Source organism: Haliotis rufescens, unplaced genomic scaffold (genome assembly GCF_023055435.1).
Source record: "Haliotis rufescens isolate VD_foot unplaced genomic scaffold, xgHalRufe1.0.p SCAF_3, whole genome shotgun sequence".
Lineage (NCBI taxonomy): Eukaryota > Metazoa > Mollusca > Gastropoda > Lepetellida > Haliotidae > Haliotis > Haliotis rufescens.
The window spans coordinates 57,283,970-57,306,894 of record NW_025964001.1 but is presented as its reverse complement, the minus strand read 5'-3'; the positions used below and the strand labels follow the sequence as shown (position 1 = coordinate 57,306,894).

At 42.6% G+C, this 22,925-nt stretch overlaps 1 protein-coding gene across 1 annotated transcript; it reads right to left on the bottom strand.

Annotated features, from left to right (window-relative positions):
- Nucleotides 1-1,183: 1,183 nt before the first annotated feature.
- Nucleotides 1,184-22,324, bottom strand: LOC124115406 (rhodopsin, G0-coupled-like). The gene is made up of 6 exons (XM_048403626.1): nucleotides 22,206-22,324; nucleotides 20,427-20,550; nucleotides 11,215-11,380; nucleotides 8,144-8,271; nucleotides 5,348-5,712; nucleotides 1,184-2,347 (listed from the first exon to the last, which is right to left on the bottom strand). The coding sequence occupies exons 2-6, from the start codon at nucleotides 20,518-20,520 to the stop codon at nucleotides 2,021-2,023; spliced, it is 1,080 nt and encodes a 359-aa protein (XP_048259583.1). The 5' UTR covers nucleotides 20,521-20,550; nucleotides 22,206-22,324; the 3' UTR covers nucleotides 1,184-2,020.
- Nucleotides 22,325-22,925: the final 601 nt, after the last annotated feature.

The window sequence follows — 22,925 nt, the reverse complement described above, 5'->3', positions numbered from 1 at the left end:
GGTGACTCAGCATAACACCACTGCCACAGGCTAATTTGCATATCACGTGACCGGACTTTTCTCTTGTTTGTAAACAAACGCGCTTTTTCAGAAATCAGTATAGAACGGACTAATGCAAGTATTTGGGGGCGCTTTACATATTGTTTTGCATAACTATATAGATATGCTACTACAACTGCGACAGTGAGTTGCATGACAATATATATTTATGCATCAAAGTGACCGTGTCGCTAGCTCTCCGTTGGGCTTCGATGACAGCACGTGGAGCCGTACAACCAATGTAAACATAGGATAACTACGCAAAAACAAGTAGATTTTTACGTATTTGCATACTTTCTCAATGAAAGTTAACCATTCTTTGACATTTGTTTATGAAAATGTGTAGACTTGTCAAACATGAAACGGATGAAAAGCATATGCAATATCTTGAATGGACTATGAAAGATGTGACGAATCGTCACATGGCGCTGGCCTGTGGCAGAGGTACTATGCTAGCTGGCTGCCGGCCGCATGGAACTCTGGGTAGGAGAGTGTGATTGTGGGTTCGAATCCCGGTTCGCCCCAATTATGTTTCTAGGTTTGTCAGCACCATACCCGTGCTCGTGGGTTTCACCGAAGTTGCATTCGTCACCACTCGCCCCTTTCCGTAACCTGCAAGAAGACTCGTCCCCCTATCGGTGAATGTCATGTGCGAAAATACGACAAACCAATCAGAATGCGCGTATGATTTCAAGTTCTTCGTCAAAGAATCCCTCAGAAATAACTTTTGATTTTATACATGTCTTGCATCTAAAAATATACCCAAAACACAGTTAAATGTGTTCAATCATACTCTATAATTCTGCATGTCCAGATGTGCTTTAAATTACATCTGAAATATATGTGAACAATTACGCAACGAGTTGACAATTGTTTTAGGTATGCCCGTTTGCGCTAAGACAGAACCCGGTCGCAAAAATGGCCATGAGAGGGGCAAGAGTCGCTATTCGGTTTGTCCCGGAATAACACGAGTCGGTCACGAATGACCGAAGTGGTAAACGTCTGAAACCTGCATAACTTCGGGCTTTCCTCCCACAGAAAGATGACACGCCGCGATATGACTGGAATACTGTTAAAAGAGGCGTTAAACCCAACTCACTCACTCACCCATATATATGACAGATGACAATATTCCCTCACCAAGTCAGGCTTTTGGTATTTATTTTGCAGAACATGAAAGAGACATGCAATTATATGGACAACGACCCATGTTTGCTGTAAAAGGCGACTATGCTTGTCGTAAGAGACAATTAACCGGATCCGGTTGTCAGGTTGGCCGACTTGGTTGATGTATGTCATCGTATCCCAATTGCGTGAATCGATGCTCATGATGTCAATCACTGGATTGTCTAGTCCCGACTCATTTATTTACAGACTGCCGTCATATAGCTGGAATATTGCTGAGTGCAGCGTTAAACAACAAACAAACAAAAATAAAAAAATTGATACAACCACAGCTACAATAATACAATTGCAAGGTAAACAATGATACAACATATTTATTTGAAAGAGAAATATTAAGGATGTAAGGACGTAATTATGTCTAAATGGTTAAAAGGGGCATGGGTCGTCTGAGGCGCTGCAATTCCCTGTGCCGAGTTGCGTCCCTTGGGCACGCCAGGAACCTATGATCGTGGGTTCAATTCCGGGTTCACCTGGATAATGTTTGTCAGCGCCATACTCGGACTCGTTGGTTTCACCAAAGTGGTAAACGTCTGAGACCTGCATCACTTCAGGCTTTTTCTCCCACTTGAAGCTGACACACATGATATAACTGGAATACTGTTCAATGCGTGTTAAACCAAGCTCACTCACTCACTATATGATTTGAACTATCGCTTTGTGAATCTGACGCATGGTTGCCATGCAAATAGTAACGATCCTCACGAATCTGACAAAAGACACCGAGTCGGAATGAGGACACATGAGATGAATAGAAAATTCGTTCCACGCCAATAGAGGGCTAGGAGGACTGACGACATTAACGATTTTGAGACGTTCTGGACGGTTCCTCCACTTCCGGTTGATTTCGCCTGACGACCATCATCTCTTCTTGGCATGGCTTGATATCCTTGGTTACAGGTGCAGCAAGGGAGCTTGAGATGCCGAACAACTCCATCAACGATGCGCGGAATCGACGGTGGGCCACGAAATAGATGATGGGGTTGTAGGCACAGTTGGACTTGGCGAACATTGTGGGGATGGGGGTCACCTCCACCGGGATTCGAACCCCGCACACCGACAAGAAGGACATGATAGTGTAGGGGGACCAGGCAATCACATACAACGCCACGGTAACGAAAACAACCTGAAACAACGGCATACAGTTAGTTGATGGTTATTTCATCAAATAAGGAATGTTGCAAGCGCTGATACAACGCAGAAAAATGTTATGAAAAATCATCAATAATAGTAATACATTGCTCATTCACATTCATAATTCGCCAGACCCGTGAAGATCCGGGGTAGAATAGGTCTTCAGCAACCCATGCTTGCCGTAAAAGGCGACTATGCTTGTCGTAAGAGGCGACTAACGGGATCGGGTGGTCGTGTTCGCTGATTTGGTTGATACATGTCATCGATCCCAATTGCGTGGATCGATGCTCCTGATATCAATCACTGGATTGTCTGGTCTGGATTATTTACAGACCGCCGCCATACAGCTGGAATATTGCTCAGTGCGGCGTTAAACAACAAACCAAACCAAAAATCATATTTCGCCAAATCGATTAGTTGTGGCTGATTCCGCGCAAAATAAATCAATAGTTGCCCTTGATGCACGGGTTTTGCGGGGACTTAATGGATCAGGGGCGGTCGGGTAGCCTAGTGGTTAAAGCGTTCGCTCGTCACGCCGAAGACCCGGGTTCGATTCCCGACATGGGTACAATGTGTGAAGCCCATTTCTGGTGTCCCCCGCCGTGATATTGCTGGAATATTGCTAAAAGCGGCGTAAAACCATACTCACTCACTCACATAATAGATCAGGTGGTCAGGCCGGATGACTTGGTTGATTGGTGTCACGATACCCCGACGGTATAGGACATTGCTCATAATATCAATCACTAATTTGTCACAGATTCGATTTTATATTTACGAGCCCTGAAATGGCCGGTACACAAGGTGCAACATGACAATGACCCACACATTGCCTTGCGGCTCTACACGATGCCTCAAAGCCGGACAACCGTAGAGTTCACACAGCGTTCAGCACGGAACAGGACTAATTGGAGGTCCGGGGGTAATACGATCTTTTGATTAAGACCTCATTTCATTAGTTTCCTGAAAATAGACACCAGTCAATACTAGATTGAAAACAGACACCAGTCGCTACAAGATTGAAAATAGACACCAGTCACTACAAGATTGAAAATAGACACCAGTAACTACTAGATTGAATACCCGTGAAGATCCGGGGAGGATTGGTCTTCAGCAACCCATGCTTGCCGTAAAAGGCGACTGTGCTTATCGTAAGAGGCGACTAACGGGATCGAGTTGTCAGACTCGCTGACTTGGTTGATACATGTCATCGATCCCAAATGCGTGAATCGATGCTCATGATATCAATCACTGGATTGTCTGGTCCAGACTCGATTTTTTACAGACCGCCGTCCTATAGCTGGAATATTGCTGAGTGCGGCGTTAAACAACAAACCAACCAACCAACCAACGAGATGGAAGAGGGGCCGTATGATCTCGCGGGAGAAAGAGGAGCGCGGTGTTGCTTTCCCAGCGTGTAACAAATCTACCACAAATCTTATAACACAAGACTCGAACCGCAACATGAATAAATGATGTCAAAAGACAACAACCGCTTAACCTAAGAGCTTATCACGTGTTTTGGGACGGTAAATATCATGTATCAGGAAGTAACAATGTTTTTAGCGAGCCTCGTTATTCTGTGATTCTTACATTGCCATCTAAAAACCTATTCTCATGTCTTACAAACGGTACCCGGAGACCATATATGGTCTCTGCCGTACATAAACCTTACAAGTTTTAATGGAATATGCGCATTAATATATTACGTCAGAAGATCAATGATTAGTCAGTCGGACAGTGACTATAGTCAATGTAGTGCCTTGCCCCAATGGGTAATATAACATAACTGGGCCCTGTTCCACAAAGCGATCTTAGTGCTACGTTGATCGTAAGCCTATGATAAAGTATGGGAGTTACGACCAACTTAGCACTAAGATCGCTCTGTGGAACGGGGCACAGGTCTCATCTGAAGTCCATGTACTTATCAACCTTTTCAGCGGGTACGGGTGGCCCTGTCGTCAATTGCGCCACAATTCGCAAGAAACCTATGATTGTGGGTTCGAATCCCGGTTCGCCCTGATTATGTTTTAAGGTTGGTCAGCACCATACCCGTGCCCTTTGGTTTCATCAAAGTGGTAACCGTCTGAGACCTGCATCACTGCAGGCTTTCCTCCTACACAAAGCCGACACGCCGAGATTTAACTGGAATACTGTTCAAAGCGGCGTTAAACCCAACTCACTCACCTTTTCGATGAAAAAAACACAAATCTTGGAATGAAATGTAAGAAAAAGAAAAATGACCAACGCATTTTGATCACCAGTCAACTCCGGAGCCGTCAGTTAATGAGGGGAGTGGTACAACGTTTTAAATTTATACATTCATCATCGGCTGTGTAATGTGGTCTGCTCGAGTGAGTGAGTGAGTGAGTTGGGTTTAACGCCGCTTTTAACATTATTCCAGTTATATCGCGGCGTGTCAGCTTAATGTGGGAGGAAGCTCGAAGTGATGCAGGTCTCAGACGTTTACCACTTCGGTGAAACCCACGAGCACGGGTATGGTGCTGACAAACCAAGAGACATAATCGGGGCGAACCGGGATTCGAACCGACAATCTGGCGTGCCCAAGAGACGCAACTCTGCACAGCGAATCGCGGCCCTTAGACTACTGGGCCACCTGTGCCCCCCTAAACCCGAACACCAGTTTTACAAATCGTTTGGGTCTTACCCATTCGTCACCACTCGCCCCTTTCCGTAACCTGCAAGAAGACTCGTCCCCCTATCGATGAATGTCATGTGCGAAAAACAGTTGAATGTGTTCAACCATACTGTAGGATACTGTATGTCCCGATATGTTTTAAATAACATCTGAAATATATATGATATATGGCGGAAATATATGTGAATCATCACGCAACGAGTTGACAATTCTTTTAGCTATGCCCGTTTGCGCTTAGACGGAACCCAGTCGCAAAAATGGCCACGAGAGGGGCACGAGTCGCTATTCGGCTTGTCCCGGAATAACACGAGCTGGTCACGAATGGGGTCTTACCGTAGTCGTCCGTGATTCAATGTCCCGGATGTAGTTAACGCCATGTTTGGCATGTCCAGTTGGCAGTTGCACGTTTTCTTGAGGCCAATCGTCTCCCGACACCTGCGAGCAGGTTCTTATCAGAATCTTGGTGTAGGCAAAAATCATGATCGTCATGGGGATGATGAGGACAAAGATGATGGCGCTGATGATGTAAGAGATAGAAGAGGGGCTCCGGTCGGTCCAGGCAAGACTGCAGGTGGTTTTGTAAGGTTCTGGAGCGTATGTTCCCCACCCGAAAAAAGGAATGGTTGCCCAGAACAATGAATACACCCAGATCACGACCAGGACCAAGGGAATCCGACGGCCGTTCAGAAGTCGTCCTACTAAAACAGACATAAAGTAACACTAAAGCTCTTGGCCAATGAAACATCATCTATTGATCACGTGGTTTTTACATTACGTGGTCACGTCTTGCCGAACGTGTGCCTCATGCAAAACAATAAAGACGTTGTTGTTCATAATTGTGTTTACGTTGTCGTCCGTCAACTCAAACAAATGCAATATTACTTTAGAGAACAACTCGCAGCACATTTGGCCACAATCACCACCAAACACCCCCATCATTGTATTGTCGGGCGGAGGGTAGCCTAGTGGTTAAAGCATTGGTTCGTCACACCAAAGATATGGGTTCGATTTACCACATGGGTACAATTTGTCAAATGACGTCTTTGTATGTATGTATGTATGTATGTATGTATGTATGTATGTATGTATGTATGTATGTATGTATGTATGATCTCATGTTTTAAATAATTTGGATGGATTTATTTTAATTGACATATGGTCACCATTATCGAGATTTGGAACCCGTGACGTCATTTGATGTTTTCAGATGGTTGTTCGAATAAAATTGGGTTAAATGTCACAAAGACGCACTAAATTAAAATCACCGATGCGTTTTGTCAAATCCCCGAGATTATAACTAATATTTTGATATATTTCATTTATTTGTGTTTATTGTTTTAGGTATCTATGTACACTGTCACATTTGAGGGGGAATCGGTCATGCTCTTTCTTCGATGTGAGTGAGTTGGGTTTAACGCCGCTTTGAACACTGTTCCAGTTATATCACGGCTAGTCAGCTTGATGTGGGAGGAAAGCCCGAAGTGATGTGGGTCTTGGACGTTTACCATTTTGGTGAAACCCACAAGCACGGGTCCTTGATTATGCTTGGAATTGTAAATCCCCGAGAGTGGAAGAAAAGTAGGATGCATCCATCCCCACAATCCCCAAGCAACCCCCTACTGATATTATAATGATATTTTCATGATTCAGCTTTTTGACGGCAGTCTGTGAGTTATCGAAACTGGACCAGACAATACAGTGATTAACACCATGATCATCGACCTACTCAGTTGGGATACGACGACATGTATCAACCAAGTCAGCGTGCCTGACACCCGATCCCGTTAGTCGCCTCTCACAACAAGCATAGTCGCCTTTTACTGCAAGCATGGGTTGCTGAAGACCTATTCTACCCCGGATCTTCACGGGTCCTCAAATCAGTAAGTTGGACAAGAACACGGGAGATACGAAGATTTACTGTTTCATCATTTCAACAATGGTCAACCTTCCCTCTGTTTGGAGCAACATTCCATCAACTCCAGCCTTAAGAGTCTACATTTCACATTTGAGGTACGCTTGTGCATGCTCCGTCTACGAGTGAGTTGGGTTGAACGCCGATTTGAACAAAATTCCAGTTATACCACGGCGTGTCAGCTAGATGAGGGAGGAAAGTGATGCAGGTCTCAGACATTTACTACTATGGTGAAACAATGGGCACGGTGCGGACAAACCTAGAGGCAGAAGCGTTTTGAATCGGGATTCGAACCCACCATCATAGGTTTCTGTCGTACCACAACTCTGCACAACGAATTGGACGCCTTAGACGCCTTAGACGACTGGGCCACCCGTGCCCCCTATTTCTACGCCAATGTCACACGTCACACGACTCTGACTCAAATGTTTGATCAGAATAACAACATTCATAGAGTTAGTAATACTTTTAAAAAGGTTAATGGTAGACTTTTTTTGACGCACCAGTGACCATAATGATTCCGATGCAATTTCCTGTGTTTACTTGTAAGATACTGTTCCCATGTGTTGTCAGGTGAACAATTGACTTGTCTTTGCATGCGTTTGTGAAGGGTGCCACCGGTGGTGCAGGATACGCTCACCTTTTTCACGAACACCTGGTATTATCACTAATTGATAGTGATTCATACCACACATACGTTTGTAACGAACACGCTTATAACGAACTGGCGGATATAACGAAGTGGTTTTTTGGTCCCAGCCATTTGCTGTATATATGCTGTATATATGTTTATTACGAATTACGGTTATAACGAACTAAAATTAGTGGTCCCTTAAAGTTCGTCATAACCGTAGTTTGCTGAAGCCGGATTCGTATAATGGCTTTCTTTTGATTATGAAAAGGGTTTTTGTCTCTTTTATTTTAATCGCGTGAGGAAGATATTGGCAATTTCTCATGGCAACTGAAATGTCATTAACAAAAACAGAAAATTCAGCATGCAGTAAACTACGGTTATAACGAACTCAAAGGGACTACTTTTTTTAGTTCGTTATAACCGTAGTTCGTTATAAGCATATATACAGAAAACTACAGCAAATAGTCGGGACTAAAAAGTGAGTTCGTTATATCCGTCAGTTCGTTATAACCGTAGTTTACTGTGTGTTGTCAACAAAACCTCCCTCTCATAGTTTTCAGTACTCTGCTACAGCTGTACTCACGGAGCGTTGGTCTGCAGATCGAGATGTAGCGGTAGACGCTGATGGCGACGTAGGTGCACATGCTGGCCAGGCAGCACACGAAGCAGATGAAGCCGTAGAACCTGCAGCCGATGTCGCCGAACTTCCACCTGTAAATGACCACGTGTCAATATGGCCTGTGCCGGACACTGGCTAACATTAAAGACGACGCCACGCATGACCGACAACCAATGTGTCTGAATGCACATATGTAAATAATATCATAGAATTATAAACAATGTGTCTTAATAGTGTATGTAACGCAATTAACTGCAATTTATTGTCTAAGTATCATCTGTAAACAGTACTATGAACTACAACCAATGTGTCTCAATACCACCTGCAAATAGTATTTTGAACTACAATCAAAATATCATATGTGTGTGACGCAATGACCTACAACCTATGTGTCTAAATGTTCCCCTTTATAGTGACCTCCAACCTATATGTCTAAACATTCGTCCTAATGATGACCTCCAACCTATGTGTCTAAATATTCCTCTTTATAATGACCTCCAACCTATGTGTCTAAACATTCGTCCTAATGATGACCTCCAACCTATGTGTCTAAATATTCCTCTTTATAATGACCTTCAACCTATGTGTCTAAACATTCGTCCTAATGATAACCTCCAACCTACGTGTCTAAGTGTTCCTCTTCATAATGACCTTCAACCTATGTGTCTAAACATTCGTCCTAATGATGACCTCCAACCTATGTGTCTAAATATTCCTCTTTATAATGACCTCCGACCTATGTGTCTAAACATTCGTCCTAATCATGACCTCCAACCTATGTGTCTAAGTGTTCCACTTTATAATGACCTCAAACCTATGTGTCTAAGTGTTCCCCTTTATAATGACCTACAATCTATGTGTCTAAGTGTACCTCTTTATAATGACCTCAAACCTATGTGTCTAAATATTCCTCTTTATGTTGTATAATGACCTACGCATGTGTCAAAATAGTACCTGTATGTAACGTATTAGAATACAGTAAAATACGTTTAAAACGAACACGCTTATAACGAACTGACGGATATTACGAACTTAATTTTTGGTCCCGGCCATATGCTGTATAGATGTTGTATATATGCTTATAACGAACTGACGGTTATTACGAAATAAAATTAGTGATCAATTTGAGTTCGTTATAACCGCAGTTTACTGTAAAAATTTGCAGGTAAAGATCACAATGGGGCCTAACTGTTGGTGATTGAGACACTTAGATATGTGTGTCCTACTGAGACCTTCCTATTACAAATATGCGAAGCACTGTGCGTGCTCTAGTGAGATTCACCTATTAGATATATAGGAATCAGTGTACGTGCTCTAGTAAGACCTGCCCACATGAGAAATGAGCAGCAGAGTACGTGCTCTCGTCAGACCTGCCTATATGAGAAATGTGAAGCAGGGTACGTGCTCTAGTCACACCTACCTATATGAGAAATGTGAAGCAGGGTACGTGCTCTAGTCACACCTACCTATATGAGAAATGGGAAGCAGGGTACGTGCTCTAGTCAGACCTACGTATTTGATGTATGTGAAGCACTTCACATGCCCTAATGCCACCTTCTATTAAAGAAATGTGAAGCAGTGTACATCCCTAGTCAGACCTACCTATTTGATGTATGTGAAGCACTTCACATGCCCTAGTGCAAACTTCCTATTAAAGAAATGTGAAGCAATGTACGTGCTCTAATCAGACCTACCTATTTGATGTATGTGAAGCACTTCACATGCCCTAGTGCCACCTTCCTACTAAAGAAATGTGAAGCAATGTACGTGCTCTAGTCAGACCTACCTATTTGATGTATGTGAAGCACTTCACATGCCCTAGTGCAAACTTCCTATTAAAGAAATGTGAAGCAATGTACGTGCTCTAATCAGACCTACCTATTTGATGTATGTGAAGCACTTCACATGCCCTAGTGCCACCTTCCTATTAAAGAAATGTGAAACACTGTACATGCTCTAATCGGGCCTACCTATTTGATGTATGTGAAGCACTTCACATGCCCTAGTGCCACCTTCCTATTAAAGAAATGTGAAACACTGTACGTGCTCTAATCAGACCTACCTATTTGATGTATGTGAAGCACTTCACATGCCCTAGTGCCACCTTCCTATTAAAGAAATGTGAAACACTGTACGTGCTCTAATCAGACCTACCTATTTGATGTATGTGAAGCACTTCACATGCCCTAGTGCCACCTTCCTATTAAAGAAATGTGAAACACTGCACGTGCCCTAGTGCCACCTTCCAAAATTGTATTACAATAATGTGAAACAGTGTAGGTGCTCTAGTCAATCCTACCTTTCGGAGATATATGGAGCCGTGTACGTGCTCTAGTCACACCTACCTATAGGAGAAATGGGAAGCAGAGTACGTGCTCTAGTCACACCTACCTATATGAGAAATGTGAAGCAGGGTACGTGCTCTAGTCACACCTACCTATATGAGAATTGTGAAGCAGGGTACGTGCTCTAGTCACACCTACCTATATGAGAAATAGGAAGCAGGGTACGTGCTCTAGTCACACCTACCCATATGAGAAATGTGGAGCAGGGTACGTGCTCTAGTCACACCTACCTATATGAGAAATGTGAAGCAGGGTACGTGCTCTAGTCACACCTACCTATATGAGAATTGTGAAGCAGGGTACGTGCTCTAGTCAGACCTACCTATATGAGAAATAGGAAGCAGGGTACGTGCTCTAGTCACACCTACCTATATGAGAAATGTGGAGCAGGGTACGTACTCTAGTCACACCTACCTATAGGAGAAATGGGAAGCAGAGTACGTGCTCTAGTCACACCTACCTATAGGAGAAATGGGAAGCAGAGTACGTGCTCTAGTCACACCTACCTATAGGAGAAATGGGAAGCAGGGTACGTGCTCTAGTCAGACCTGCCCACATGAGAAATGGGAAGCAGGGTACGTGTTCTAGTCACACCTACCTATAGGAGAAATGGGAAGCAGGGTACGTGCTCTAGTCACACCTACCTATAGGAGAAATGGGAAGCAGAGTACGTGCTCTAGTCACACCTACCTATAGGAGAAATGGGAAGCAACACCGAAAGGGAACCCCATTAGGGACTCCCCGATGTTGCAAACGACGATGTTGACGATGAAAAAGTTGATGTGGGCTTGACGGAAAAGCTTGTTCTTCATGAAGAGGAAGAGAATCAGCCCATTGCCTATGTAGGATGCCACAGCTGAAAGTATGTATATCATCATAACAATTGACAAAAGTGATCCTCAACTTCATCTTCATCATCAACAGATGAAAACACAAGGATTAAAAAAACAGATTCAAGGCTATATACTCACATATATCCTCACAGCCTGGGTATAGGTTCACACATAGCTCCAGAACAAATATCAAATACACAATAGCCCCGTGAAGATCCGGGGTAGAATAGGTCTTCAGCCACCCATGCTTGCCGTAATAGGCGACTATGCTTGTCGTAAGAGGCGACTAACGGGATAGGGTGGTCAGGCTCGCTGACTTGGTTGATGCATGTCATCGTATCCCAATTGCATGGATCAATGCTCATGATGTCAATCACTGAATTGTCTGGTCCAGACTCGATTATTTACAGGCCGCCGTCATAGAGCTGGAATATTGCTGAATGCGGCGTTAAATAACAAACAAACAAACAAACAAATAAACACACAATAAGTTATAACGTGTCATTAGACACGCACGATGAAGGTAGTACACACATGCTAGGCCTGTTTGATCTTTGTTCGTTGTCAGCAAGAGTTCTAAGGGCGTATACTATAAAATGTTAAAAGAAAATATAACCTTTGGAAAACACCTTTTTCTGCCTAAGAATCACCCAATCTTAAAATTTAGAACCACAATGTAAAAATACACTGGTTCAATGAGGACTGGAGTAAGAAAGGAATTTGCAACCACATGGACCCTACCATGTTTTCAAAGATATATCATCACAAAACATCTGTTTTAATCAATCACATATATATATACTCTTTAAAAAAAGAAACGCAAAGCCAGATTTTTGTGTGAGATAGGAAAATACATTTATACGAGGAACAAGGTATTTCGCCAAAATGTTGTGGAGAGAACACTTGGTGATTGTAGTCATCTCAGTTATCGGTACATAGGAAAAGTCAAAGATGAAGGTCAGCTACCATCAATAACGCGTATGTGCCTCGTTGGAATCGATAGCGGCCTGACAGCTCCTGCCCATGGAAGAGACGAGTATGCGAATCACATCCAATTCATCCCACAGGTGCTCTTTTGGGTTCAAACCCGGAGATCTGGAGGGCCAAGGGAGACCATCAACGTTGTAGTAGACAGGCTCTTGTGATCCGTGCTGTATGCGGTCGAGCGTTGTCCTGCTGGAATACACCGTTGCCGTTGGCTGCAATTGGGAGGACGTGTGGTAGGATAATTTCGATGATGTATCGTTGAGCCGTAAGATTGCCCTGGATATGGATCAAACATGTCCATGTAAGAGATATCCGCCCACATCATAACGCTACCCCCACCAAACCTGTCCACTTCCTGTACGCAGTTTTCGGCGTAACGTTCTCCCGGACGTCTGTAGACCCGTGCTCTTCCATCCCCTCGACGGAGGAGAAATCTTGATTCGTCTCTGAACAAGATATCTCTCCATCGCAGTTGAGGCCATTCCCTGTGCTGACGACACCAATACAGTCGTTGTTAACGATGTTGTCGACTCAATATGACGCGTCGAACAGGACGTCTTGCTCGTAGACCTGCTGCTCTTAAACGGTTTCGTACGGTCTGGTCAGATATTCTGCGCAGTCCGGGTATTTGGGATGCGGTTGAGGTGCCTGTGGTCGTCCTTTCACATAGGTGGCGCAGTCGGATGTAGCGATCTTGGGCTGGGGCGGTTACTCTTGGTCGTCCCGACCTTGGCCGATCATGTGTTGACCCCTTACTGTTGAAACCGATTGTGGTGGTGCTGTGTGCTACATTGAATACACTGGCTACAGCTGATCGGGATTACCCTGCTTGCAAGCGGCCTATGACGTTGTTTCTTTGCACTTCTATGAAATCTTGGCATGTTTTTGAACTGTCACTGTACGATTGACGCAGATGCCAGGCAATCCGAAAACCCTGCACTTTAATACCGTTCATAGTGCTGCTGCACGTGCAGAACGTGCAGAACGTGCAGCTCCATGGCCCTTTCGTTAATGCGCCGGGTGCGTTTTTCCGACTAATGGTTTGCATGTCCTTGTTGTGATAATTTTGATCCAGGACATTTATCACTGACACTATAACACATTAAACCTCTTCATTTTGCACCCCTTGGTCCGCTAATTTTGCTTTTACGGACATAAATATCCGTATTGCGTTTCTTTTCTTTTTTGGAAGAGTATATATCAAAACCATGTAGAGGTATTCTTTGAATGCTGACTAAGCGCCAGTACAGTAAATCTTTTGGGTATAATGAGATAACTTATGATATTTCCAATGGAAAATTAAACATTTGATCAAATAAGTTGACAGGTATAGTTCCTTTTGCTTCTCAGATTATTGTTATTTTTGTTGCTATTATTCGACTTGCCGACAGGTGCTAGAAAGCCTCGCTAACAACTTTAACAATATACACGTAATCCAAGTAAGCAGATCCATCTGACAAAGGACATCCTTCGTCTTGGAATAATCATACTAATTCCACATCTCGCAGTTCTCAATAGTCTTCTCAGAGCTACAAATGAGGAACATCAGGATGACACCGTGCGTACACAACAATGGCATTGATGTTTCTCATTCTGCATTGATTTTCGAATCAAGTTAGTTATGGTCGAAGTTAATTAAGATAAGATTTCAGCGAAACGTGTTCAGCGCCTGTACTGTCCGCGATGTGTGACATTGCTCGTCATTTTCAAAGGACCAAATGTCCACGAAGTGATTTAGTCGACAACATTATCAGGTGCAGTTTCCTATAACATCGCCGGCATTCCTTTCTCACAACTCTATAAGAAAGTTAAAGCAAATATCTTAAATGGATGTTTTAATTGTAAACAAACCACACTTGAGTTGGAAAATAGGCAAACTTTCTACACAATGCTCCGCCATATCAAGGTTTGATTTCTTTTCCTATTTGACAACACTCTATACCATAGTCAAAATTGAAAGTCTGTTGGGATTATCTTTATCATTCTGTTTCGATGGGTTTTTTTTTTTAAAAAGTTGAGGGAGTATGAGTTTTGGATTGAATTTTCATTTTTTGTAAATAATTTAAAAAACAGTTTTGGCATATCTGAACAGAGAGTTTTTAGATGAAGGAGCAGGCGAAGGTCAACAAACGAGAAACTCAAAAACCTCAGCTCTCCAGGTATTGTGCAAGTGGTCTTTATTAAGGTGGGAAAACCATTTTATGAATTGAAAACACAGTAGATCGATCAAACCGTTTGGTAGCATAAAATATGTTTTAGGTCCATTGATCAACTCGTTTCAACATGTATTTATTTCTTTAACGCCGCACTCGGCAATATTCCAGCCTATGAGATGTACTCTCGTTCGTCGATATGATGACACATATGTCATTAAATATAGAGAGGCCATGTGTGTTCTGTGATAGAGCTGATGGCCAGTCTAAGGTTCTCATTAAGCCTTGCTGGTTTCTAGAGAGACTGGGGTGGTCGGGTAGCCTAGTGGTTAAAGCGTTCGCTCGTCACGCCCAAGAGTCGGGTCCGATTCCCGACATGGGTACAATGCGTGAAGCCCATTTCTGGCGTCCCCCGCCGTGATATTGCTAAAAGCGGCGTAAAACCATACTCACTCATTCTACAGAGACTAATTTGGAGTTAGATTATATGCCAAATAATATGTGTTACTACCACCAATATAGGTTGACCCCAGAACTCAAACATACAAACGAGGCGAATTTAAATTCTCAACAAATTAACCAAAATGCGCAGATGTGTTTGTGTTTGCCAAACGTTTGCAGTGACTTAAACGCTGATAAGTTTAGACGACATGTATCAGACATACCAGACTGCACTTGTGGATATCAGTTTGAAGATGCAATTCACTTTTTCTATACCTGTCAAAACTACGATAATATCAGAAACACTATGTATTTCTACACACTTGGGTATGATTTAAAAACGATTTTACATGGCAGTAGTTCAGTCAGCAATTCTACAAACATGACTATTTTTCAGTCAGTTCACTATTTCATTGTCAAAAGCAAAATATTTGAGAAGCTTAAGTTTATGCATGTAACAATGGAAAACTGCATTATTTTATTTCACAGACACCACTTGATTCAATGTGTTGGCTTCATGTATTTCAGGGGGGCACGGGTGGCCAAGTCGTCTAAGGCGCCGCGATTCGCTGTGCAGAGTTGCGTCCCTTGGACACGCCAGAAACCTATGATTGTGGGTTCGAATCCCGGTTCGCCCCGATTATGTTTCTAGGTTTGTCAGCACCATACCCGTGGTCGTGGGTTTCACCGAAGTGATAAACGTCTGAGACCTGCATCACTTCGGGCTTTTCCCACATTAAGCTGACACGCCGTGATGTAACTGGAATACTGTTAAAAGCGGCGTTAAACCCAACTCACTCACTCATGCATTTCATTTGTGTATTTTGTATGTTTATGTTTAGCACTATCTTATATATAACCAGTTGTTGTTAAGTTATTACCTGGTGAGGAATATACATAAGCGGGTTTGGCTTGTTTACTGATCCAGATTTCTTTTGAAATACAAATATGTTTAAACCAAACGTGTAAACTTGGTTCGGCTAGCCGATGTCTGACAAGCATTGAGAACGGCCGTGTCGACATGGATGACATATCACTGGTTAAAACTCAATCAAGACAGACCGCCTCAGTGGTCTAGTGGTAGAGCGTCCGCCCGGAGAGCGGAAGGTCCGGGGTTCGATCCCCGACCGCATCATACCAAAAGACGTTAAAAGATGGTACTTGTTGTTACCCTGTCTGGCGCTCGGCATTAAGTGGCTAAAACAAGGACTGGTCGGCTCGGAGTCAGTATACTGTGTCTGAGTGGGGTATTCATGTTAAAACTGCGGCATGGTATCTCAGTGAGCTAGCTCTATCAATCGGCATCAGTCCGGACTAGTACAAGCAGCCACACACACACACGTGCATGCACGTCGCTATATAAGTGCAATAATCTGGGACGCGACGTTAAACCCCATTTCACCTCACCTCACCTCAATCAAGACAAGACAGACTTCATCTTGATCGGTTCTAAGCACCAACGAGTCGGATCCATTGTGTAGAGATTCACCATCTTGATATCGGAACAATAACATCATCTACCAGTCAGTTAGAGTAAAGAACTTGGGTGTGGTTCGCGACCAACAACTTGCCATGAACCATCATGTCACGGGGTGTGTCAGACAGCAAATTATCACCTTAAAAATATCGGACCTTATCTCACAAGTCCTTCAACTGTTAAACTAGTTCTCTCTCCAGTGATGTCCAGAATGGATTATTGCAGCATGTATTGATTATTGATTCTTGCTAATGTATCCAAAGACCAGATATACAGACTCCGGAAGATCCAGAATTCGGCGGCAAGAATCGTGTGGTGAATCAACAGCTGGAGTCAATCACGTCACTGAGAGAACTCAATTGGCTCCCTGATGCAGCTCCCATTGAATACAAAATCATTCTCAATTTATACAAATGTTTCATTGCACTAAAATATCTCACTGAAATCCCACCACTCTCCGATCTCACCAACAGAAACTATTTTCTATCCTGAAAATCAGAACATCCACGTTTGGCGATAGAACCTTCGCCTATTCCGCAGTGATTCTATGGAACTCTCTTCTAGATAATGTGAAAATATCTCCTTCAATCACTGCTCTTTAAGCCCACCATATAACCCACCTTTTTAACAAACACTGTCAATGCGAAGCCTTTTTGTGCCCTTTATGCGGTATATAAATGCAATGTTTATTGTTATTATTTTAAGCGTGTGACGAAGCCAAGAGGGAAAGGTCGGTTTAGATATGCCACTGAAACGTCAGTATGAGTAAGTGAACTGAAACATCAGTGTAAGTAACTGAAACATCAGTGTGAGTGAGTGAACTGAAACATCAGTGTGAGTGAACTGAAACATCAGTGTGAGTGAACTGAAAACATTAGTGTGAGTTAGTGAACTGAAACGTCAGTGTGAGTGAGTGAACTGAAACATCAGTGTGAGTGAGTGAACTGAACCAGCAGTGTGAGAGAGTGAACTAAAACGTTAGTGTGAGTGAGTGAACTGAAACGGCAAGGTGAGTGTGTGAACTGAAACGTCAGTGTGAGTGAGTGAACTGAAACGTCAGTGTGAGTGAGTGAACTGAAACGTCAGTGTGAGTGAGTGAACTGAAACGTCAGTATGATTGAACTAAAACATTAGTGTGAGTTAGTGAACTGAAACATCAGTGTGAGTGAGTGAACTGAAACGTCAGTGTGAGTGAGTGAACTGAAACATCAGTGTGAGTGAGTGAACTGAAACGTCAGTGTGAGTGTGTGAACTGAAACATCAGTATGAGTGAACTGAAACATCAGTGTGAGTGAGTGAACTGAAACATCAGTGTGAGTGGGTGAACTGAAACATCAGTGTGATGAGTGAACTGAAACGTCAGTGTGAGTGAGTGAACTGAAACATCAGTGAGAGTGAGTGAACTGAAACATCAGTGTGAGTGAACTGAAACATTAGTGTGAGTGAACTGAAACGTCAGTGTGAGTGAGTGAACTGAAACGTCAGTGTGAATGAGTGAACTGAAACGTCATTTTGAGTGAGTGAACTGAAACATCAGTGTGAGTGAGTGAACTGAAACGTTAGTATGAGTGAGTGAACTGAAACATCAGTGTGAGTGAGTGAACTGAAACATCAGTGTGATTGAGTAAGCTGAAACGTCAGCAGGAGTGAACTGAAACGTCATTGTGAGTGAGTGAACTGAAACATCAGTGTGAGTGAGTGAACTGAAACATTAGTGTAAGTTGGTGAACTGAAACGTCAGTGTGAGTGAGTAAACTGAAACGTCAGTGTGAGTGGGAGAGCATATTGGGATATAGACATATTGTGTTGAGTGAACTGAAACGTCAGTGTGAGTGTGTGAACTGAAACATCAGTATGAGTGAACTGAAACATCAGTGTGAGTGAGTGAACTGAAACATCAGTGTGAGTGGGTGAACTGAAACATCAGTGTGAGTGAGTGAACTGAAACGTCAGTGTGAGTGAGTGAACTGAAACGTCAGTGAGAGTGAGTGAACTGAAACATCAGTGTGAGTGAACTGAAACATTAGTGTGAGTGAACTGAAACGTCAGTGTGAGTGAACTGAAACAGTGTGAGTGAATGAACTGAAACATCAGTGTGAGTGACTGAACTGAAACATCAGTATGAGTGAGTGAACTGAAACATCAGTGTGAGTGACTGAACTGAAACATCAGTGTGAGTGAGTGAACTGAAACGTCAGTGTGAGTGAGTGAACTGAAACATCAGTGTGAGTGAACTGAAACATTAGTGTGATTGAGTGAACTGAAACGTCAGTGTGAGTTAGTGAACTGAAACATCAGTGTGAGTGAGTGAACTGAAACATCAGTGTGAGTGAACTGAAACATTAGTGTGAGTAAACTGAAACGTCAGTGTGAGTGAACTGAAACATCAGTGTGAGTGAGTGAACTGAAACGTCAGTGTGAGTGGGTGAACTGAAACGTCAGTGTGAGTGAGTGAACTGAAACGTCAGTGTGAGTGAGTGAACTGAAACGTCATTGTGAGTGAGTGAACTGAAACATCAGTGTGAGTGAGTGAACTGAAACGTTAGTATGAGTGAGTGAACTGAAACATCAGTGTGAGTGAGTGAACTGAAACATCAGTGTGATTGAGTAAGCTGAAACGTCAGCAGGAGTGAACTGAAACGTCATTGTGAGTGAGTGAACTGAAACATCAGTGTGAGTGAGTGAACTGAAACATTAGTGTAAGTTGGTGAACTGAAACGTCAGTGTGAGTGAGTAAACTGAAACGTCAGTGTGAGTGGGAGAGCATATTGGGATATAGACATATTGTGTTGAGTCCGTCGTTTTGAGTGGGTTGTCAGTCTGAATTAAGGAAACACACACACACACACACTAGCCTTAAATAAAATATGTCCCTGTATATACTCAAACTTTGTGTTGTATCTTGCATCAATATACTACACTCGCATCTACTACCGGCATAGAAAGGGGCACGGGTGGCCCAGTCGTCTAAGGCGCCGCGATTCGCAATGCAGAGTTGCGTCCCTTGGGCACGCCAGAAACCTATGATTGTGGGTTCGAATCCCGGTTTGCCCCGATTATGTTTCTAGGTTTGTCAGCACCATATCCGTGCTCGTGGGTTTCACCGAAGTGGTAAACGTCTGAGACCTGCATCACTTCGGGCTTTCCTCCGACATTAAGCTGACACGCCGTGATATAACTGGAATACTGTTAAAAACGGCGTTAAACCAGACTCACTCACAGGCATAGGATGTGTGAAGTCATAGCTACTTCGTGAACCAACATGAAATGGGTTCTCCTTCAGAATATTAAGCCAACCTTGCATCGTGGCTCAAGTGATTTTCTACACCGCTTATTATGACGCACAACATATGAAGTCAGAACCTCTCTCTCTCTCTCTCTCTCTCTCTCTCTCTCTGTTATTGACCAATCGGAATCAAGTGTTTTCTAAATTCATGGTTGAATTTGGTTTAAACCGTTGTGAACAATATTGGTTACATTCAGGGAGTTTCACCTGGATGCAGGAGGAAAGTTATGCAGGCCTTAGACGTTTAACACTTTGGAGAAAGCCACGGGTGCTGACAAAGATACAACACAATCAGGGCGAATCACCCACACGTGTCTCACTCATTTAAGGGACGCAACTCTGCGAAACGAATTGCGTCAAGTTAGACAACCGTGATCTCGAAAGGCCGGTTAACCAGACTATTAATTTCAGTTACGTCATGTCTGTCACACCAATGAGGAGAAGAACCAAGAATCCTTGGCGGGGAGAATCTAGGTCTCAAACTCGCGATGATCGAATCTCGACACGACTAAGGGGGACAACTATTCATTTAGAAGACCTGACACATGCTTGTTTGTTTGTTTGCTGTTTAACGCCACACTCAGCCATATTTCAGCTATATGACGGCGGTCTGTAAATAATCGAATCTGGACCAGACAATCCAGTGATTGACATCATGAGCATCGGTCTCCTGACACATGTGGACGTGGTAGTGATGATGTAGTCGTGTGATGAAATGTCGTTACCTATGATGGCCAAGTAGACGCCCATGATGAAGTAGGTTTGATGGCTGAGCGGTCCACTGTAGAAGTCGGCATCATCTGTGACGTTGGACGTCATAATCACATCCTCTTTCTGTCTTGGTCGGTCCTGTTTTTGAAAAACGAAGAATTATGCTACAGAATAAAATAAAACCGATACATCGTTTTTTCGATTCATACCTCAACGAACCGAAAAAGATTCACAGTCAGTCCTTAAATAAATTCGATACAAAAATTATATACAAAAAAATGGTTTATGGCAATATTTAGCACATACCAATCTGTAAATTTGGCCATATCAACATGGTATATTTTCAAAAAGGATACCCTTAAAGAGATCTGCTTTCAAAAGGTGTAAACTTAACAAGGGAAGCCAACAGCTGATTGGCGCTGACAAGTGATTAGCAATAGACAATAGAAGCCAATGATTCACAGTAATTAACGCTGATAGTAATGGACACCTGGACACTCGGACTAAAATTATCACTGATTGGTAATTAGCTATGGACAATAGGCAAGCGGGAGGCAGTGGGTAATTAGCACTGATTGGTAAAAGAATGGAAATAACAAAGGGCAAATGAAGCCGGCTAGATAATTAGCACCGACTTCATAATAAAAAAGTTGACATCCATAAATTCTCTTCCTTATATGTATAACTTCTAAATGCCTTTCAAAGACTTAACTAAATCATTTTTGCTAAAAATTGGAAAAAGTGAAGATGAATTATGCTCGTTTTGCAACAACGAATCTGAAACCTTAGAATATATTTTCTTTTATTGTCATGAGAATTAAAAACCTGATCTAAAAATGCATTCACTGGTATGAAGAAAGGACAACTAAGACCCTTCATACCTGTCTTTCATACCAGCAGACCCCAAAATGAGAAGAAGGAAAAAAAATCAAAATGGAAAATATCTTGAAACCTTAGAATATCTTTTCTTTTATTGTAATGAGAATTAAAAACCTGATCTAAAAATGCATTCACTGGTATGAAGAAAGGACAACTAAGACCCTTCATACCTGTCTTTCATACCAGCAGACCCCAAACTGAGAAGAAGGAAAAAAAATTCAAAATGGAAAATATCTTGCTATTCGACGTGTGTTAAGCATACAAGAATCTATTCTTGTCTGTTCATATACTCTTAACAAAATGTAACTTTCACTTATTGATCTGATAGAAATTTATTTTTTGATAATAGATTTCTGTTTCTCGGTATGATTATGTCACACTGTAAATATGTCTCGTGAGATAATTAATACAGGATACGATTTTGAAAATGACCATTTCGTGTGGATGTATATATTAAGGGTAACTTGTTCCCAGGTGGGTTCCACGTGCATAAAAATCAGAGATAAGCTCTTTGAAAGGCATTTAGAAGTGATTCATATCAGGAAGAGAATATATGGATGTCAACTTCTTCATTATGAGGAACACAACGTTTCGGAGTACAGTAAACTACGGTTATAACGAACACGCTTATAACGAACTGACGGATATAACGAACTTACTTTTTTGGTCCCGACTCTTTGCTGTAGTTATGCTGTATATATGCTTATAACGAACTACGGTTATAACGAACTAAAATTAGTAGTCCCTTTGAGTTCGTTATAACCGTACTTTACTGTATATGCTTACTCCTTCATCACCTGTTGAAGGAATAAGCATATTACTGATGAAGGAATAAGCATATACTCCGAAACGTTGTGTTTCTCATAATAAAGAAGTTGACATCCGTATATTCACTCCCTCGGAGATAAGCTTACCTGTAGATTCTCCAAGGAGGATACTGGCGGATAACACCTGTTGCTTGATTAAAGGTGAAATTTCGACTGCCATATAGCGCCGTGATGCCAAGCCCCTTTTTCCTGCTGGTCACATGATCATATTCTCTTGTGTAGAAATGGGTGTTGACTCACACAATCGATACTTCATCCACATGGCCTTTTGTTTACTGGGCGACGTTATTTTTGAGAAGGGGTGTCTAGTAAATTGTTCCCCGTAGATGTAGCTGGGCAACGCAGATGAACGCGATGTCCGAACGAGATATGACAATGGTCATTGGGAGAAAAGGTACAGGTAACTGACATTAGGATTGTGGGAATATGCGGGAAATACCCACCTGTGCCAAAAATGGACTTGTCCGACATTGCCGAGGTCGGATTCTGTTGAGGGAGTCATTCAGTATTTAAATACGGGTAAATATTTTTAAAGCTTGTACACTTTGTCATCATCATTAAAGTGAGTGAGTGAGTTGGGTTTAACGCCGCTTTTAACAGTATTCCAGTTATATCACGGTGTGTCAGCTTAATGTGGGAGGAAAGCCCGAAGTGATGCAGGTCTCAGACGTTTACCACTTCGGTGAAACCCACGACCACGGGTATGGTGCTGACAAACCTAGAAACATAATCGGGGCGAACCGGGATTCGAACCCACAATCATAGGTTTCTGGCGTGCCCAAGGGACGTAACTCTGCACAGCGAATC